Here is a 21201-nt window from a genome sequence, read left to right as displayed (position 1 = left end):
TGTGTTTATGAACATTCAGCAGAAAAAAAAGGCCAAACGCAAAGACAACTTAACCACATCACCATTTCTAAAAGTGCATAAACCTATTTTGTAGGAGCTACAAATTGGCCAGTCATCGAAAAATACAACCGCAGGTTGGTAAATTCAAACATCTGTGAGTTCCCAATATGATTAAATGACCACAAGTTAACTTTTCTGGGAACAACTGAATTGTTACCAAAGGACGTCAGCAAAAGAAGTTGTTGTGTACCTAAGAATTGCAGTGTGTCAGACAGGGATTTTCAGGCTCCATTTTTACACAGCATGGCTGAGTGTTTTGAGTGTGTTAAGCATGTGTGTGGGTGTATGAGTGTTGTGGTGGTGCTCTGCGTCCGTCTCTCACATGTTTCTCACAGGAAGTTAAAGCCCTCCAGCTGTGTGTGAAGGAAAATCTGATACTGCTTCTCTCTCTGTTGGTCCGTTTCTCTTCTCCTGACTCAAAGATGTCATGTTTTTTCCCTGGGAGACCTTTAATGCTAAAATGCCTCCCCTCTACACACACTCCTTTCTTTCCCAACACACCAGGGCAGAACATCACTGCCAGATGTTGAAATCAAACAAACTGACATACTGATGTATATAAAGATAATCCCACAGGAGATGACAACAGCACCAGAGTGGTTAAGCACAGTGTAAAAGGTTGCACATAGACACATATATATACAAACAGCGTATCCTCAAGCAGTAGGTTGTTGTGTGGGAATGATGGGATACATTCGCTATGTCACGTTTGAGTGTGTTAGTCAGGAACCAGGATGGTGGGAAGGGTCAAGCAGGCAGGAGATTCCCATCAGCATAGACAGTATACACACAAACACCCACACACACTCTAACACTTGAGTACTCCAGCACTGTTAATTGCCAGTGTTTCTGTTCTATATGAGCACACAGACTGATGTAAATGCAGAAAATTATTATATTTTAGTGGAGAAACAAGCACTTAGCATCTTTGTACTGTATATTAAATATTGATCATGATTTTGCTTTACATCAGGTATTAGGTTGCGTGGGATTTTTCTGCTTTATGATCTCTTTTTAAAATATTCCTACACACACACACACACACACACACACACACACACACACACACACATATATATGCTATTTAGAATGGGTAATTTTTGAAGAATAACTGTTGGCAATTATGTAGATATCAAATGTGCTAGCATAGTGCAAAAGTAATTTTTAAACTATTTAAACAGAGGCTTATTACTTAGCTAAAAAACAAATTTCAAACAAGTTCCAGAAAGTTCTGTATGGTCTTATATCCATCCATCCATTATCTGTAGCCGCGTATCCTGTTCTACAGGGTTGCAGGCAAGCTGGAGCCTATCCCAGCTGACTATGGGCGAGAGGCGGGGTACACCCTGGACAAGTCGCCGGGTCATTGCAGGGCTGACACACAGACACAAACAACCATTCACACTTATGGTCAATTTAGAGCCACCAATTAGCCTAACCTGCATGTCTTTGGGGGAAACCGGAGGAACCAGAAGAAACCCACACAAACACGGGGAGAACATGCAAACTCCACACAGAAAGGCCCTCGTGTATATATATATATATATCAGTGGCGGCTGCTGGTTTTTAAAACAGGGGAAGCCCATTTTACGCATTCATCGTAAAACCTGTAGGCCGGATATCAAAGCATAGAAAGGTGTGCCCCATTAGCATAGTGAACTAGACAACCCTACCTAGTGGCAGAAAGTATTTTTGCTTGTACATTTCATGTTATAGTCTGGCTTGCCAGGCTAGTGCCTCATATCCTTAATCAAAAATATCAAACATCCAAAAATCACTGGCTATTCAATGAAGAGCCTTGAACATCATACCCTGATATGCAACACAGAGTCTTTAACACAACACCCAGCTGTGCAACACATCCTTGAACATCTTTTGCAACACAGTCTGGAAATTCATAACCAGGTAGGCTATGCAACACACAGAACCTTGAATATTATACCCAGGTATAACCTATAACACAGAGCCCACCATTCTCTTAACATTACTGAACAATATACACACTTCAGATTCATGAACATGAACACTATTTATACACAAATTCTGCCCTCCGCTCCTTTTCCAGAAAATGGTCTGTGACCCTGTCATACCAGCTGGTTGTGCTTTCCAGAGACTTCACCAATTTCTGTTAGCAGCTAGCACTGCAGATCCCAATAAGGCTCAAGCTAGCCTACAACCAGATTGAACTACAAATGAAATAAACGCGTGAATTCACGAATGATCAAACTGATAGAATGGATGAAAGTTAACAGAGCACAAGAAGTAATATTTACATTTATTTACAGAGTAATGTACAGAGACATCAATGAGAAGAACCGTTTATATGAAAAGAAATTCGGACAGCACTTTGGCACACGACTGCACTTTCTCGACATCCGCTAGGGACTGACTGATCATACTTCCGTGTTTCTCGCCGAAGTACCGCCCTCCTCATGTCTTTCAAACACTACCTCCAATAATCCTTTATCAGCCCGGCTTCTTGTCCCTCCCACTGTCTCGTTTAGTCCCAGAGAAGCCCGGCTTCCCTGGAAGTGACGATTTTGCTGATTTTAACCAATAACAACTAGCCGAAATTGGCTGTTCAGAGCCGTCTCGTAGACTGCAACGGATACCCAGCTGCCAGTCAGTGTTGCCAGATACTGCTGACGTTTTCCATCCCAAAATATATTCAAAACCCGCCAAAATGCACTTAAAACCGCCCAATCTGGCAACACTGCTGCCAGTCCATAGAGCCCATTGAAATAAGAAAGGTTACAGCCTGGCAGCAAAGGTGATTCTCGTAGCGAACTGCAAGTTCGTCAGACATCACTCAAATAAGTTACAGGATAGTTATGAACATAAATACAATCTTGGGCATATATTATGTTATGCAAGTTATTGTTTTAATGAGAATTCAACGTCGTAGACGCCGCAGTTTGGGGAGAGAATTTTAGGGGAAGCTCGGCTTCCCTTGTTGTCTCTGAGAAATCGCCCCTGATATATATATATATATATATATAGATAGATAGATAGATAGATAGATAGATAGATAGATAGATAGATAGATAGATAGATAGATAGATAGATAAAACTTCATATGTAGGCTCCCTGCAAACTTTTACCTGCAGTAATGATGTACTAAGCTAGCTATTGAACTTAGCTAATGTTATTGTTTAACAAAATATTAAGTACGAGAATATGACATTATAATTTGAGACTCAGATAATGAAATCCACTTTTTTGTGTGTCTACCTATGAATAATGCAAGCTAGTTTACTAGCACCTTTCTAGCAGACTCACTAACTAATGTTGCTAAAGGAATTGTTGCAGTTGTTGATTGTTCCAATATCAATTACAATATCAGTTGATTGTTACACTATGTGGACAGGCTTGGAAAAAACTGAAAATATGACAAATCTAGTCAGATACTGAAATCCTAGAATAACCTGTGACAAATGTGAACTAGTTTACCATCATCTAGCTAGCTAGCTAGCTTGATAAGTCATGTTGGTGAGGAGAAAATCTTAATTGTTATGGTATTCCTTGACAGTTTTGGCTTATTACTGGGCTTTTTGGCTCAATGAATAACTGAAAATATGCCAGATCAAGACTCAGGTACTGAAATCCCAGAATTTCCTGACAAACACAAGGTACTTTAGTAGCATCTAACTAGCTGGGTAACTTTGAGGCAGCTGGAGGATATGGATGTATTTCCAAGTTGCATATTCATATATATTCACAGACAGTGACATTTTTAATGAGGTTAAGGATGTAGCGATGTTTCTCAGAGATTTAGTACTGTCTTGGAGACCAAAACATATTAATCATTGTATTATACTACACAGACTTTTTAAAGGTTTAAAAATGACACATTAAGGGGTCCTTTAAGAACTTGCTCTGTGTTTTGGATCCGTGTCTTTTGGTTTATGCCAGCTCTTGTCAGCTGCTTTGTGAAAGCCTGAAATCACCCATACAGGTTAGCCAGTTAGCTATGGTTACACTTTTCACTTCAGCCAGACCTACAAACGTGAGCAGGGTGAGATCCGTGCACATGCAAAAGACCCCTTCCTGACACTGACGTCAAATTCGGCCTATAATCCGCATCATGCATGCATCATATCCTCAAGTTTCTCCTACTTTTTTTCTCCCCCTCTGTTTTTCTCTATTGCACTCTCTTTTTGTTCTGTTCTTTCATCACTGTTCTCTTTCTCTCTTTTTTTCTCTGAAAGGAATTCATTGAAAGTGCTTTTCACTTCCCTTGCCTTTACCACTTGGCAGTGAACATACCACCTTATTCATCTGTTTTTATCCAAACATTTCTCCCTCCTTCTCCAAACCCACTTCACCAGGAGACTGTGGCTGGGTTTTCTGCACCACAACAAATATAGATGCTGAAGTTCAGAATTCCACATGGACTGCTTTCATATTTAATATTTTTGATTTGCCTTCTTTTTTTTGTACTCTTGTCACTTCCGTACACTGGAAAATCTTCTACATTGTACATCTTCATTTTTCTTCCCTTTTTGATTCAGATTTACATTAGAAGGACGCTTAATTAACAATGAGGTATCAGTCATAACATTAGTGATTATGCTGATGATGATTTACGGTTTCCCGCCAGGCTAAGTGTTCCCGGGTGCTGTCATTACTGTAAGCATGACCCCAAAGAGCTACATGCTCCCTGCCTTGTCCCATGTGTATCAGAGACCATGGGAAAGGAACTCAGTATTATTCTGGGAACATGGCCTGTAAACCCCCCCCCCCCCCCCAATATAATTACAACAGAAGTCTCACTTCCTTCTACGTTTTTTAACCCCAGTGAGGGACTTAGGGACTGTTAGTGTTTTTTTATGAAGTGAACATCCTAGAGTAGCATATGGGTAATAGTCCTAGAGAGATGTGTGTGGGTGTTTCCATTCTTGACCAAATGCAGTCTCATCTCATTTTAAAAGCTAATAAAAACCCATAATATTTCCTGTGTATTTGACGGTTAAACCAGGGGTGAATCTATCATGGATTTATTAGCTAAACCACTAGGCAAATTAGTTCTCCAATATGCTCGCCTTCATGTTTGTGCCTTTTGTCTTCCTGAACTAATGAAAAATGTATTATTAGCCTAAAGCCATATCTTTATAATAAAGAAATCTTGCAAGCTAGCTAAAATACAGTACGCTATAAAACTAGCCTAAATGTGAGAAGAGAAAGTTAGCCAGTAGAATGCTTAAGCACAGACTTGTCTTTATATACCTTGTCCAAATGATCAAATTAGTCCTTAGTGAAAGCTAAAGACGTCATTGGGAGGTGCCTGTACATACGAAAAATGGTTCGATCTATCAAGCTTAGTTGTTGTTCAGTGTGTCCCAATGGGGGAAGATTTTATGCAGAACTGTACAACACAAAGTACAACTGCTTGATGAAGCAAAGAATCTCAACTACAAATACAGCTCTGGAAAAAAAATTAAGAGACCACTGCAAAATTGTCAGTTACTCTGGTTTTACGATTTATAGGTATGTGTTTGAAGAACATGAACATTTTTGTTTTATTCCATGAACTACTGACAACATTTCCACTAAATTCCACAGGAAAATATTGTCACTTAGAGCATTTCATTGCATCAAAATGACAACTGGTCAAAATAACAAAAAAGATGAAGTGTTTTCAGACCTTGAATAATGCATAGAAATCAAGATCATATTCAATGTTAAACAACACGATACTAATGTTTCAATTTAGGATGAGTTCAGAAGTCAATATTTGGTGGAATAACCCTGACATTTAGTTAGAGCTTTCATGTGTCTTGGCATGCTCTCCACCAGTCTTTCATGTTGCTCTTGAGTGACTTTATGCCACTCCAAAAAAATTCAATCAGCTCAGCTTTGTTTTGATGGCTTGTGACCATCCATCTTCTTCTTGATCACATTCCAGATTTTCAGTGGGGTTCAGGTCTGGAGATTGGGCTGGAGATGTTCAGGGTCTTGATCTTATGGTCCTCCATCCACACCTTGATTGACCTGGCTGTGTGGCATGGAGCATTGTCCTGCTGGAAAACCCAATCCTCAGCGTTAGGAAACGTTGTCAGGGCAGAAGGAAGCAAATTTTCTTCCAGGATAACCTCATACATGGCTTGATTCATGTGTCCTTCACAAACAAAAATCTGCCCAATTCCAGCCTTGCTGAAGCACTCCCAGATCATCATCAATCCTCCACCAAATTTCACAATGGGTACAAGACATTATGGCTTGTCTAACCATTAGATGTCTCTGTCTAACCATTAGATGACCAGGTGATGGGAAAAGCTGAATGGTGGACTCATCAGAGAAGATGACCTTCCACCAGTCCTTTACAGTCCAATCCTTATGGTCTTTAGCAAACCTTAGCCTGGCTCTTCTTTGCTTCTCAGTGATGAAGGGCTTTTTTCTAGCTTTGTAGGAGTTCATCCCTGCCCAGTGGAGCCTGTTTCGAACCGTCCTTGCCGTGCACCTAACCGCAGCTGCCATTTGCCATTCTTTCTGCAGGTCACTTGATGTCATCCTATGATTGTTGAGTGACATTCAAAGGAGTTGATGATCATCCCGGTCAGTGGAGAGTCGTTTTCACCCTCTGCCAGTCTGTAACTTTATTGTCCCCAATGTCTGCTGCTTGACCTTGTTCTTATGAACTGTCATCTTTGAAATTTTGAGGATGGAAGCAACCTGATGCTCACTGCATCCCTTTGCCAGTAAAGCCAGAATTAAATCCTTCTTTTTCTCACTTAAAACTTTTGTTTTTAACTTTTAGCACGATGAATAGATATTTTTGTATTCTAATTAAATTTAAGGTACTATCAGCACTGTTTTTATCACCCAAACTGGTCCTACTGCAAGAGGATAGTGATGACCATAGCAGTGGTTTTCATACTTTTCCTCATTAAATAAGATTTGGTTCAGGTGATCACCTAATCAGTACCTCATATGAGGTGTGTTTGTGTTGGAATTCCAGCTCAGATAGTGGAATGAAATGGCTGCCATACATAGAAATGCTGATTTAAAGGAGAACTGAAGGAACATTTTTATTATCAAAATTCTATTTCTCTCATTTTATTAAATATAGGAATGCATTTTTGATGGCTATTTTGTCACTGCTATAGCAAGTTATGAGTGTTTGAAATATGCTATGTAATATATCAGTCCATATGTCAAAGCGATGGCCGTAAACGAGATTCGTTGAGACCTGTGTGAGACATCGTAGGATGGAAGTAAAATGTACAGCGGAAATCAAAGTGACCAGCGTCTGCCAACGTTGTCAAAAGACGCGCGCACCCTCTTTCAAATGCTAATGTAATCAAGCTGGAAGTTTTGTTTGTTTTGATAGCAATCAGGAAAGTTGGAAAAAAGTAGACAGTAATTGTCATTTAAACTCATTTTTGTGCAATATTTCATTTGGAAAACAGTTTTCAAAATGGCGGCACTGACACCTGGCTCATACTTCACGTTTCGAAGTCACGCACAAGTCTCGTGAAGATCGTGCAGATAAGTGATGCCTACCGTGGACCAAACAAACTAAATTCAACATGGTTAAGAACTGAATAGGCCAATAAGTATAATATTTAATTGCAATTAGTTGCTAATACCAGCACGGTGGTGTAGTGGTTAGCACTGTCGCCTCACAGCAAGAAGGTCCTGGATTCGAGCCCAACAGCCGATGAGGGCCTTTCTGTGTGGAGTTTACATGCTTGTCTGCGTGGGTTTCCTCTGGGTGCTCCGGTTTCCTCCACAGTCCAAAGGCATGCAGGTTAGGCTGATTGGTGGCTCTAAATTGACCGTAGGTGTGAATGTGAGTGTGAATGGTTGTTTGTCTCTGTGTCAGCCCTGCGATGATTTGGCGACTTGTCCAGGGTGTACCCCGCCTCTCGCCCATAGTCAGCTGGGATAGGCTCCAGCTTGCCTGCGACCCTGTTGGACAGGATAAGCGGCTAGAGATAATGGATGGATAGATGGATAGTTGCCAATACGAGTCATGATATAAGGTTACTAAAACCGAAAACATAATTGAATAACACGTTTAATTAATAAATAAAGCAAGTTTAAAAATGACTTCAGTTCTCCTTTAAGAAAAATTTGAAGTAGTCTCTTAATTTTTTCCAGAGCTGTATATGTAATCAAAAAATAATTAAAGCATACAGACTTATGAAAGAAAACTCTGAAGAAATCAGTGAAGAAACACAACTACTTTAGTACATATGTTCTAAACTAAGTGTCTCACGAAAAATGTTGTACATGACACAATTAAGCAATTAACATCCTACTCTGTCCTGTAGCATGTATAAAAATGCTGAGACTAGCACTGCAGGACCAATTGTCCTGATTTTTGGATCAAGATAGAAAGAAGAAGGCTGCCAAGTGGCGGAAAAGAAAAGCACTCGCCCTATTGGGAGATTAGAAGTTTGAATCCTGATACCGCAGCCATCCATAGTCAGGAGTCTAGAGAGTAAAATTGAAAATGATGTATTTGTTGGCTCTGCATGTTTTTGGAAGAAGCACATGTTTGCCCCGCCCTCGCTGGCTGTCATGTGCTGGGGTGGCAATAGCCAAATGACCAAATTAGGAAGAAAATGGGGGGAAAAAAAATCAAAAGATGGCAAGTAGAAAAGATCTAAGTGACTTTGAATGAGTGTTCTTTATTGGGGCACAGATGGCTTCATTCACAAGGTTTGCTGAACTGGCTGTGTTGTAATTGTAAAAGTGACTAAAGTATATCTGCTATGAGATCTATGGGAAAGAGTGAATTAAAACATACGATGGCTGCAATGATATGTAATATTTACTGCCATATGTAATAAAAAAAAAAAACAGAAAAGTGACTGCCCAGGTACCTACAGAGGGCAATACAGGATGTGATCAGACTGTTAGCAATGACAGTACAACTATGTCAGTTTCCTTTAATGAGAATGTTTAAACAAACAGAAACACTGTCGGGAACTGTAGTCATTTCTGCAGTCAATGAATGGGAGCTAAAAATGTAGGTTACCTAAAAAGAAAGAAAAGAATATAAATCCAGTCCATTAAGTCACTTGTTCACGAGTCAATGAGAAACAAGTGGACTGTTCTTGTCCTGGGTGCCTCCCTGCTTATTAGTTCATCCAGCAATATATATTCAAAGAATAAATCCTCTCTATTTTTAGTATGAGATTACTATGAGGCTACGTTATCACATTATGATTAGTTATCATCTGTGCTGTTATTTATGGATCATATATTGCCATCCAGACACATGCATGAAGTAATAACCTGCTGAACTCTTTACCGCAGCACTTATTTAGTCACCACTGAGGAACACTGAGCTCTTAGCTCAGGAGGTTTATTGTGCTCATATCTCTTTTATGCATTACAACATCCAGACAAGGAGTCAGCTGTGGGACAGTTTTTTAGCCTTTATAGCCAACTTTGTTGTAAAAATAGCAATTTAAAAACTGCTGTATCTGTTACAAGTTAAGAACATTTCCGTGACGTAATACTTGGCTTTTCTTCATTGGCCTCCTTTTCGTATGATTCCTCCTCCACTTTTTTTGTCCTCCACCTCCTCCAGTTCTTCCACCCTCGCTGTTTTTCCCACCCTCATCCAGTCCTGTGATTCGGCTCTAACTATTTCCAGACCTCATCAATCCCCCACCCTTTATTGTTTCATCTCTTTCCGCCCACGGCAATCATACCTTTCTTTTTCTGATTACTTCCTTATTACTCTCACACTTATAAACTCATAACAAATCTAGAAGGCTTGAAGGCAAACTTCACCCCGAACCCCATTAAAGATGTTTTTATTAAAATATTTGTGATGTGATTCGGGTGCTGGTTGGTTTTGTAGTATAGTTTCCATCTGGTTAGAAGAAGAAGAAGAAGAAGAAGAAGAAGCCTTTATTTGTCACATGCACACTCAAGCACAGTGAGATTCATCCTCTGCATTTAACCCATCTGAAGCAGTGAACACACACACACACACACACACACACACCCAGAGCAGTGAGCAGCCATACTACAGCGCCTGGGGAGCAGTTAGGGGTCAGGTACCTTGCTTAAGGGCACTTCAGCCCAAGGCCGCCCCACGTTAACCTACTGCATGTCTTTGGACTGTGGGGGAAATCGGAACACCCAGAGGAAACCTATGCAGACACGGGGAGAACATGCAAACTCCACACAGAAAGACCCCTGTCAGCCGCTGGGCTCGAACCCAGAACCTTCTTGCTGTGAGGCGACAGTGCTAACCACTACACCACCGTGCTGAGGTTAGTGGTTGTGTGCCGTGCTGATGTCACATACAGTGGTGCTTGAAAGTTTGTGAACCCTTTAGAATTTTCTATATTTCTGCATAAATATGACCTAAAACATCATCAGATTTTCACACAAGTCCTAAAAGTAGATAAAGAGAACCCAGTTAAACAAATGAGACAAAAATATTATACTTGGTCATTTATTTATTGAGGAAAATGATCCAATATTACATATCTGTGAGTGGCAAAAGTATGTGAACCTTTGCTTTCAGTATCTGGTGTGACCCCCTTGTGCAGCAGTAACTGCAACTAAACATTTCCGGTCACTGTTGATCAGTCCTTAGAAGAATTTTAGCCCATTCCTCCATACAGAACAGCTTCAACTTTGGGATGTTGGTGGGTTTCCTCACATGAACTGCTCGCTTCAGGTCCTTCCACAACATTTTGATTGGATCAAGGTCAGTACTTTGACTTGGCCATCCCAAAACATTAACTTTATTCTTCTTTAACCATTCCTTGGTAGAACGACTTATGTGCTTAGGGTCATTGTCTTGCTGCATGACCCACCTTCTCTTCAGATTCAGTTCATGGACAGATGTCCTGACATTTTCCTTTAGAGTTCGCTGGTATAATTCAGAATTCATTGTTCCATCAATGATGACAAGCCGTCCTGGCCCAGATGCAGCAAAACAGACCCAAACCATGATACTACCACCACCATGTTTCACAGATGGGATAGGTTCTTTTGCTGAAATGCAGTGTTTTCCTTTCTCCAAACATAATGCTTTTCATTTAAACCAAAAAGTTGTATTTTGGTCTCATCCGTCAACAAAACATTTTTCCAATAGCCTTCTGGCTTGTCCACGTGATCTTTAGCAAACTGCAGATGAGCAGCAATGTTCTTTTTGGAGAGCAGTGGCTTTCTCCTTGCAACCCTGCCATGCACACCATTGTTGTTCAGTGTTCTCCTGATGGTGGACTCATGAACAATAACATTAGCCAATGTGAGAGAGGCCTTCAGTTGCTTAGAAGTTACCCTGGGTTCCTTTGTGACCTCACCGACTATTACACACCTCGCTCTTGGAGTGATCTTTGTTGGTCGACCACTCCTGGGGAGGGTAACAATTGTCTTGAATTTCCTCCATTTGTACACAATCTGTCTGACTGTGGATTGGTGGAGTCCAAACACTTTAGAGATGGTTTTGTAACCTTTTCCAGCCTGATGAGCATCAACAACACTTTTTCTGAGGTCCTCAGGAATCTCCTTTGTTCGTGCCATGATACACTTCCACAAACATGTGTTGTGAAGATCAGACTTTGATAGATCCCTGTTCTTTAAATAAAACAGGGTGCCCACTCACACCTGACTGTCATCCCATTGATTGAAAACACCTGACTCTAATTTCACCTTCAAATTAACTGCTAATCCTAGAGGTTCACATACTTTTGCCACTCACAGATATGTAATATCGGATCATTTTCCTCAATAAATAAATGACCAAGTATAATATTTTTGTCTCATTTGTTTACCTGGGTTCTCTTTATCTACTTTTAGGACTTGTGTGAAAATCTGAAGATGTTTTAGGTCATATTTATGCAGAAATATAGAAAATTCTAAAGGGTTCACAAACTTTCAAGCACCACTGTAGCTAGCACAACTACAACTGAGTTCAAGAAGTTGTGCTGAGGTGGAGCAAAGACTCAGCTCAGCTAATTACCAATTTATGACATGATAAGCATGGTGGAGCGGCACGGTGGTATAGTGGTTAGCGCTGTCGCCTCACAGCAAGAAGGTCCTGGGTTCGAGCCCCGTGGCCGGCGAGGGCCTTTCTGTGCGGAGTTTGCATGTTCTCCCCGTGTCCGCGTGGGTTTCCTCCGGGTGCTCCAGTTTCCCCCACAGTCCAAAGACATGCAGGTTAGGTTAACTGGTGACTCTAAATTGAGCGTAGGTGTGAATGTGAGTGTGAATGGTTGTCTGTGTCTATGTGTCAGCCCTGTGATGACCTGGCGACTTGTCCAGGGTGTACCCCGTCTTTCGCCCGTAGTCAGCTGGGATAGACTCCAGTTTGCCTGCGACCCTGTAGAAGGATAAAGCGGCTACAGATAATGAGATGAGATGAGATAAGCATGGTGGCAGTGTTGGCATGAATGTTTTGGAAGCTGATCTATTTGAGCAGAGTGTACAGACAAGGAGGTGAGAGAGCTGGACAAACCAAAAGTGCTGCTGCATTGCTCTCACTGGGTAGACATGGCATAAAAGGGTTTAAGCTCATTGCAACATATGCACATGTAAAATGATGAAAAAGAAGTTTAAACAACAACAATACCAACAACAACAAAAACATCAACTCAGGATTATGGGTGAGGTTATTGTTCACAATTTTAGAAGTAAATATTTAAAAGAACAAAGTATAATAAAAATCAAGGAAAAGAGCTTGCCTGAGCTTGGTGTCGCTCGGACACTATTATCAAGCACATGTTTGTAAGCTAAGTCAATGTCAAAACATATATGGCTTGATTAGCATAATGCTAAACAATACGTTTGGCCCATAGGGAGTCTGGTGGCATGTTGAGAGTTGGTCTTCTTTCTCTAATGTCAAGCATTTCATACAATAAGCAGTGGAATTTACTCTGACACTTTCTCAAGACAACAAAGTTCTTATTAATGTCTTTAGGTGCAATCCCATGTGCCGTCCTATAGTGTTTACCGATGCTTGAAGACATGCCTTTGTGCTCTTCAATACGCTCATGCAAGTGTCTACAGGTATCTATATAATAAGTGGCAAAGTTTGTTTCTTTGTTTGTTTGTCTTGAGCTAACGTCGCCATTTCTCAACTGATTTTCACCAAATTTGGCAAATCAGTCCAGGGATGACCCCGAATTTTGGAGATATAAACAAAATTCATGTATTGGCCCCAGGGAGTTCCCTGGGGGGCACAACATCCATCCACCCCCTCCCTCAATGCCTTTCACGTTATATTTATCAACACAAACTCTAGACAGATCTTCACTAAACTTGGCACGTAGGTAGAGGAAATAGACACAATTTGGCAGAACTCAGAAATTCCATATTTGGGCCCCAGGGGGTCCCTGGTGGGTCCCTGGGTGGTGGATGTTTGGATTTTTGTTTGTCTTGGGTTAACATCATCTCTTGACATTTTTTCAACAAATTTGACATTTAAGTCTGGGGGCAACCCAGAATTTTGCAAAACCCGGGCAACGGCGGGTAACCTGCTAGTAACCTATATAACTCTCATGACAAGAGTCACATTTGAAACTATACACCACCTGTTGCTGATTTATGATCAGTGTTTTTTCCTCTTGCAACTTTTTTGACAGATCTTCACTCAACTTGGCATGTAGGTAGAGGAGATAGCCACAATTTGGCAGAACTCAGAAATTCCATATTTGGGCCCCAGGGGGTCCCTGGTGGGCCCCTGGATGGTGGATGTTTGGATTTTTGTTTGTCTTGGGTTAATGTCACCATTTCTCAATGGATCTTCAACAAATTTGACAAAGAAGTCTGGGGCAACCCAGAATTTTGCAAAACCTGGGCAACGCCGGGTAACCTGCTAGTAACCTATATAACTCTCATGACAAGAGTCACATTTGAAACTATACACCACCCGTTGCTGATTCATGATCAGTATTTTTTCTTCTTGCAACTTTCGTGCATTGTTGAGTTTGTGGCTCACGAATACAGGTTGGATTCTAATATTTATCTTGTTACCCAAGTCCTGTAACCTCCTTCTGACGATGTTAGCTGAACATTGGTCCTTGAATGGTATGGTGATTCTGATGCTTTTGTCCGGTTCTTTAATTTCCAGTGTACCCGGATGTTTACAAAGTTTAGAATCAGCAAATCCTTTGATGGTGTCAATTAAGGTTTATGGGTACTTCAGACGTAGGAACACTTTCTTTAAACGGTCACATTCATCATTAAAATAGGACCATGAGGATGATAGTTGATAGGCTCTGTCCAGCATTGTTTTAAATAAGCCACGTTTATAACTGCCGTCAGTGTGACTTTCATAGTGTAGAAGGAGCCTGGTGTTTGTTGGCTTGAGGTATGCTTTTGTTTTGATGTGACAGGACTTACTGAGAAGTTGTAAGCCGAGAAAGGGAAGCATGCTGTCTTTCTTAATTTCCATGGTGATCTTTAAAGAGGTGTGGGAACAATTTAGGACATCCAGAAATTTAGAGGCTTCCATTTTATTAGGCATTATTACTATGGCATCATCAACGTACCTCCAATAGTATTCTGGCATTTGACCTTCTTTTGTCTCTGTAATGCTTAATTTACTTACTGACACACATCCTGACCTTTAACCTTTGACCACTCCCTATCAGTGACCTTTAAATAAATCTAAACAAGGACAGGATCATTGTTGTCATTCTAATCACCTGTTTACAGAAAACATGAGTGTTTATTTCTTTAAAGAGGTGTTGAATGATGCACCCAAGCTTTCTCAGGATGACTAGTTCCATCTTTACTCTGAATGAACAAGGCAACTCATTCAATTGGTGTCCTGTGTTGACGTAAACCTGTCGATCTATCATCTTTCCTTAGCTTCATACATTTAATTCCGGCTGAAGATAACTTTCAGGAGGTTTTTGGAGGTGACATTATTGATCAGTACACAGTGCTGTCCATTCATGCTAGAGAGATGAAAAACAATGTGACAGTAAAAAACTGACTGAACACAGTCCTATGTGTGGAGTGAAAATTGGACTTCGTGTTTCCCAACATACTCTGAGTGCTCATATGTCTGTTTGGATCAGCACAGAATCATTTGGGGAGTTGATGAAAAAAGGAAGAAAATGAGAACCATTTGGAAATTCAGATTTTTGCTGATGATGTTACACTGCTGTTAGAATATTGGTGTACTATTAAGAATAAATACCTCCCTTTAGGGAGGATGACACTCTCTGAGCCATTCAGGAAGTGCTGTTCTTTTGGTTTTTCATGGTTCTTTTTGCTGGCGGAGGCTGAATTGTTTTTTTTCCCTCTGTCAACAGAAAAAGACGACACCAATCTGCCAATATGCAGAGAGTCCATATCAGCCTTTTCCCACTGACACCCTTAATTACAGGTAAGAGACTAAACATGGACTCAAATAGCAAGACTCAGAAAGTATGCTTTATGAAAGAACTGAACTCTTAGCACCCTAAATATTTTGTTGTTGTTGTTTTTCTAGAATCCTACAATAGAGTGTTGAATTCAGAAAATATTCCATATAATGCAATGGGGGCGGCACGGTGGTGTAGTGGTTAGCGCTGTCATCTCACAGCAAGAAGGTCTGGGTCTTTCTGTGCGGAGTTTGCATGTTCTCCCCGTGTCCGCGTGGGTTTCCTCCGGGTGCTCCGGTTTCCCCCACAGTCCAAAGACATGCAGGTTAGGTTAACTGGTGACTCTAAATTGACTGTAGGTGTGAATGTGAGTGTGAATGGTTGTCTGTGTCTATGTGTCAGCCCTGTGATGACCTGGCGACTTGTCCAGGATGTACCCCACCTTTCGCCTGTAGTCAGCTGGGATAGGCTCCAGCTTGCCTGCGACCCTGTAGAACAGGATAAAGCGGCTAGAGATAATGAGATGAGAAAATGTAATGGTCAGAAGTTTACATACAGGGACAGAAATGTCATCATCATGGCAATATTGGGCTTTAAGTGATTTGTTTGAAATCTTCTTTTTCCATGGCAGAATGATTGTACAATATATATCTTTAACATATATATATTTTTTTTATCCCATGCACAAAGTTTTTATTTATTTGGGGTTTTCTGAAATGCAGGGTCAAAATTATATATACAGCGGTAAAAACTTACATATGCCCACTTAGATAATTAATTCAGTGATGCTGAAAGTTCCAAAACATCTGGTAACAGACTACAGCTGGTAGCGGCTCTGTGCCAACATTAAAAAAAAGTGTTTGTTTGACAGCACTCATTGGATTTGACAGCATGTACAGTGGTGCTTAAAAGTTTGTGAACCCTTTAGAATTTTCTATATTTCTGCAAAAATATGGCATAAAACATCCTCAGATTTTCACACAAGTCCTAAAAGTAGATAAAGAAAACCCAGTTAAACAAATGAGACAAAAATATTATACTTGGTCATTTATTTATTGAGGAAAATGATCCAATATTACATATCTGTGAGTGGCAAAAGTATGTGAACCTTTGCTTTCAGTATCTGGTGTGACCCCCTTGTGCAGCAATAACTGCAACTAAATGTTTCCGGTGTCTGTTGATCAGTCCTGCACACCGGCTTGGAGGAATTTTAGCCCATTCCTCCATACAGAACAGCTTCAACTCTGGGATGTTGGTGGGTTTCCTCACATGAACTGCTCACTTCAGGTCCTTCCACAACATTTTGATTGGATTAAGGTCAGGACTTTGACTTGGCCATTCCAAAACATGAACTTTATTCTTCTTTAACCATTCTTTGGGAGAACGACTTGTGTGCTTAGGGTCGTTGTCTTGCTGCATGACCCACCTTCTCTTGAAATTCAGTTCGTGGACAGATGTCCTGACATTTTCCTTTAGAATTCCCTGGTATAATTCAGAATTCATTGCTCCATCAATGATGGCAAGCCATCCTGGCCCAGATGCAGCAAAACAGGCCCAAAACACGATACTACCACCACCATGTTTCACAGATGGGATAAGGTTCTTATGCTGGAATGCAGTGTTTTTCTTTCTCCAAACATAACGCTTCTCATTTAAACCAAATTGTTCAATTTTGGTCTCAGCCATCCACAAAACATTTTTCCAATAGCCTTCTGGCTTGTCCATGTGATCTTTAGCAAACTGCAGACAAGCAGCAAGTTTTTTTGGAGAGCAGTGGCTTTCTCCTTGCAACCCTGTCATGAACACCATTGTTGTTCAGTGTTCTCCTGATGGTGGACTCATGAACATTAAAATTAGCCAATGTGAGAGAGGCCTTCAGTTGCTTAGAAGTTACCCTGGGGCCCTTTGTGACCTCGCCAACTATTACACGCCTTGCTCTTGGAGTGATCTTTGTTGGTTGACCACTCCTGGGGAGGGTAACAATGGTCTTGAATTTCCTCCATTTGTACACAATCTGTCTGACTGTGGATTGGTGGAGTCCAAACTTTTTAGAGATGGTTTTGTAACCTTTTCCAGCCTGATGAGCATCAACAACGCTTTTTCTGAGGTCCTCAGAAATCTCCTTTGTTCGTGCCATGATACATCTTCACATGTGTTGTGAAGATCAGACTTTGATAGATCCCTGTTCTTTAAATAAAACAGGGTGCCCACTCGCACCTGATTTGTCATCCAATTGATTGAAAACACCGGACTCTAATTTCACCTTCAAATTAACTGCTAATCCTAGAGGTTCACATACTTTTGCCAGTCACAGATATGTAATATTGGATCATTTTCCTCAATAAATAAATGATCAAGTATCATATTTTTGTCTAATTTGTTTAACTGGGTTCTCTTTATCTACTTTTAGGACTTGTGTGAAAATCTGAGGATGTTTTGGGTCATATTTATGCAGAAATATAGAAAATTCTAAAGGGTTCACAAACTTTCAAGCACTACTGTATCATACCAGTTGAAAGTTTGGCCATGCTTACTCAGTACTATGAGTGAGTGTGTCCAATCTTTTGACTAGTACCGTATACATGATGGTAGTTACAGTCTGACACATTTTTATTATCTATCTATCTATCTATCTATCTATCTATCTATCTATCTATCTATCTATCTATCTATCTATCTATCTATAATAATACTGAAGACATCAAAACTATGAAATAACATACGGCACATATACTGTATAGAATTATGTGGTAAACAAAAAAGTGCTTAAAAACACAAGTTTCAAATTTTAGATTCTTTAAAGTAGCCAGCATTTACCTTGATGATGCTTTGTACACTATTGTCATTATCTTAACCAGCTTCATGAGGTAGTCACCTGGAATGCTTTTCAATTAACAGGAGTGTCTTGTCAAAAGTTAAATCGTGCAATTTTGTGCCTTCTTAATGCATTTGAGATCAAACAGTAAATAGCAAATAATAAAACTACAGTAAATAGCCCTATTCTACAACTGTAGTAATCCATATTATGTCAAGAACTGATCAACTAAGTAAAGAGAAACAACATCCATCATTACTTTAAGACATTAAGTGACTTTTAATTAATAAAAATAAAGAAAAAACATTTAATTAGAAGGTGTGTCCAAACTTTTGACTGGTACTGTATATATGTAATAGTTATTCCATGAAATAGAGTTGTACATGAGCTGATAGCCAATGAGACGCGTAGCGCCGAGTTGGCTATAAGCCATGTATGACGAGACTGAGTGGAATAATTGTTTTATTCTATCCACAGTCATTAGATTTTGAGAAACAGAGCATTGTTATTTTTATTTTTAGCAAATTCGATAAATGAAAACTTTATACAAAACGTCCGACAAAATAATTTCCACTTAGAATGTAAACAAACCAATGAAAAATTCGATGATAATAATAATTCTTAAAAAATAAAAAAGATAAGTTCTTACCATCAAATACTTTTATTCCATATTTTGTTGCTTTTTTGTATTTTAAAATAATTAAATGAAATGTTTCAACATAAAAAAAATACTATACACAGCAGTAAACCATAATAAACGAAGCAAAGTCAATATTTGGTGTGAGACGACCCTTTGTTTAAAAAAAAAAGGTACAATAAGTACATTGAGGTACAACTCCGATTCCAAAAATGTTGGGACAAAGTACAAATTGTAAATAAAAACGGAATGCAATGATGTGGAAGTTTCAAAATTCCATATTTTATTCAGAATAGAACATAGATGACATATCAAATGTTTAAACTGAGAAAATGTATCATTTAAAGAGAAAAATTAGGTGATTTTAAATTTCATGACAACAACACATCTCAAAAAAGTTGGGACAAGGCCATGTTTACCACTGTGAGACATCCCCTTTTCTCTTTACAACAGTCTGTAAACATCTTGGGACTGAGGAGACAAGTTGCTCAAGTTTAGGGATAGGAATGTTAACCCATTCTTGTCTAATGTAGGATTATAGTTGCTCAACTGTCTTAGGTCTTTTTTGTCGTATCTTCCGTTTTATGATGCACCAAATGTTTTCTATGGGTGAAAGATCTGGACTGCAGGCTGGCCAGTTCAGTACCCGGACCCTTCTTCTACGCAGCCATAATGCTGTAATTGATGCAGTATGTGGTTTGGCATTGTCATGTTGGAAAATGCAAGGTCTTCCCTGAAAGAGACGTCGTCTGGATGGGAGCATATGTTGCTCTAGAACCTGGATATACCTTTCAGCATTGATGGTGTCTTTCCAGATGTGTAAGCTGCCCATGCCACACGCACTAATGCAACCCCATACCATCAGAGATGCAGGCTTCTGAACTGAGCGCTGATAACAACTTGGGTCGTCCTTCTCCTCTTTAGTCCGAATGACACGGCGTCCCTGATTTCCATAAAGAACTTCAAATTTTGATTCATCTGACCACAGAACAGTTTTCCACTTTGCCACAGTCCATTTTAGATGAGCCTTGGCCCAGAGAAGACGTCTGCGCTTCTGGATCATGTTTAGATACGGCTTCTTCTTTGAACTATAGAGTTTTAGCTGGCAACGGTGAATTGTGTTCACAGGTTAATGTTCTCTGGAAATATTCCTGAGCCCATTTTGTGATTTCCAATACAGAAGCATGCCTGTATGTGATGCAGTGCCGTCTAAGGGCCCGAAGATCACGGGCACCCAGTATGGTTTTCCGGCCTTGACCCTTACGCACAGAGATTCTTCCAGATTCTCTGAATCTTCTGATGATATTATGCACTGTAGATGATGATATGTTCAAACTCTTTGCAATTTTACACTGTCGAACTCCTTTCTAATATTGCTCCACTATTTGTCGGCGCAGAATTAGGGGGATTGGTGATCCTCTTCCCATCTTTACTTCTGAGAGCCGCTGCCACTCCAAGATGCTCTTTTTATACCCAGTCATGTTAATGACCTATTGCCAATTGACCTAATGAGTTGCAACTTGGTCCTCCAGCTGTTCCTTTTTTGTACCTTTAACTTTTCCAGCTTCTTATTGCCCCTGTCCCAACTTTTTTGAGATGTGTTGCTGTCATGAAATTTCAAATGAGCCAATATTTGGCATGAAATTTCAAAATGTCTCACTTTCGACATTTGATATGTTGTCTATGTTCTATTGTGAATACAATATCAGTTTTTGAGATTTGTAAATTATTGCATTCCGTTTTTATTTACAATTTGTACTTTGTCCCAACTTTTTTGGAATCGGGGTTGTACAGTGAGTGCAGTTTTATAAGGAAATGAGCTGTAGGGTTTACTGAGCATCTTACAGAACCAGCCGCAGTTCTTCTGGACACTTTGTCACACTCGATTCTTAATTTTGCACCAAAACCCAGCAGCCTTCATTATGTTTTCTTTTTAATCTGAAAAGTGGTCTCTTATGTAATATGCTGCTCAGATACAAACATTTTTTTTTCTGTAACATTTAATTTTGTGCTGGAAAACAAATTTTGGGAACTCTAAAATGTTTTTGTACTAACTCGATAATGTAGAAATCATAAAATAGAAATCTATAACAAAGTTTGCATGGAAAAAATAGGGGGGGGGCTAAGACTTTTGCACAGTACTCTATAGATTAGAGATTAAGGCTTTTAGAGATTAGAGACTAAAGGATCTTTACTTATTATTTCTAAAGATTGTTTGTTTTTATTATTTGTTTTAAAATCATTTCAATCAATTTTATTATTTATCATTGTTGATTGCTGATTTGGCTGATTTCATCTCGTCACCCCCAAAATTTTTGTTGCTAAATATAACATACTGGAAGTTTTTGTCCCTTCATTTTGTCCAATTGGAGGAACATGTCATATATAAATGCCAG

General features: G+C 39.7%; 1 protein-coding gene across 1 annotated transcript in view; it reads left to right on the top strand.

The window, feature by feature from the left end:
• Positions 1–21201, top strand: part of pdgfrb (platelet-derived growth factor receptor, beta polypeptide) — a 105217-nt gene that overhangs the window by 29245 nt on the left and 54771 nt on the right. The window contains exon 2 of the mRNA XM_060915204.1: positions 15303–15376. Coding sequence (XP_060771187.1) covers positions 15328–15376 — 49 coding nt within the window. The 5' untranslated portion in view covers positions 15303–15327. The remainder of the gene's footprint in view (positions 1–15302; positions 15377–21201) is intronic.

The sequence above is a fragment of the Neoarius graeffei genome, chromosome 2 (genome assembly GCF_027579695.1).
Source record: "Neoarius graeffei isolate fNeoGra1 chromosome 2, fNeoGra1.pri, whole genome shotgun sequence".
NCBI classification, from domain to species: Eukaryota; Metazoa; Chordata; class Actinopteri; order Siluriformes; family Ariidae; genus Neoarius; species Neoarius graeffei.
Note: the sequence above shows the minus strand (reverse complement) of the source record. Positions and strands in the feature narration are given on the sequence as shown.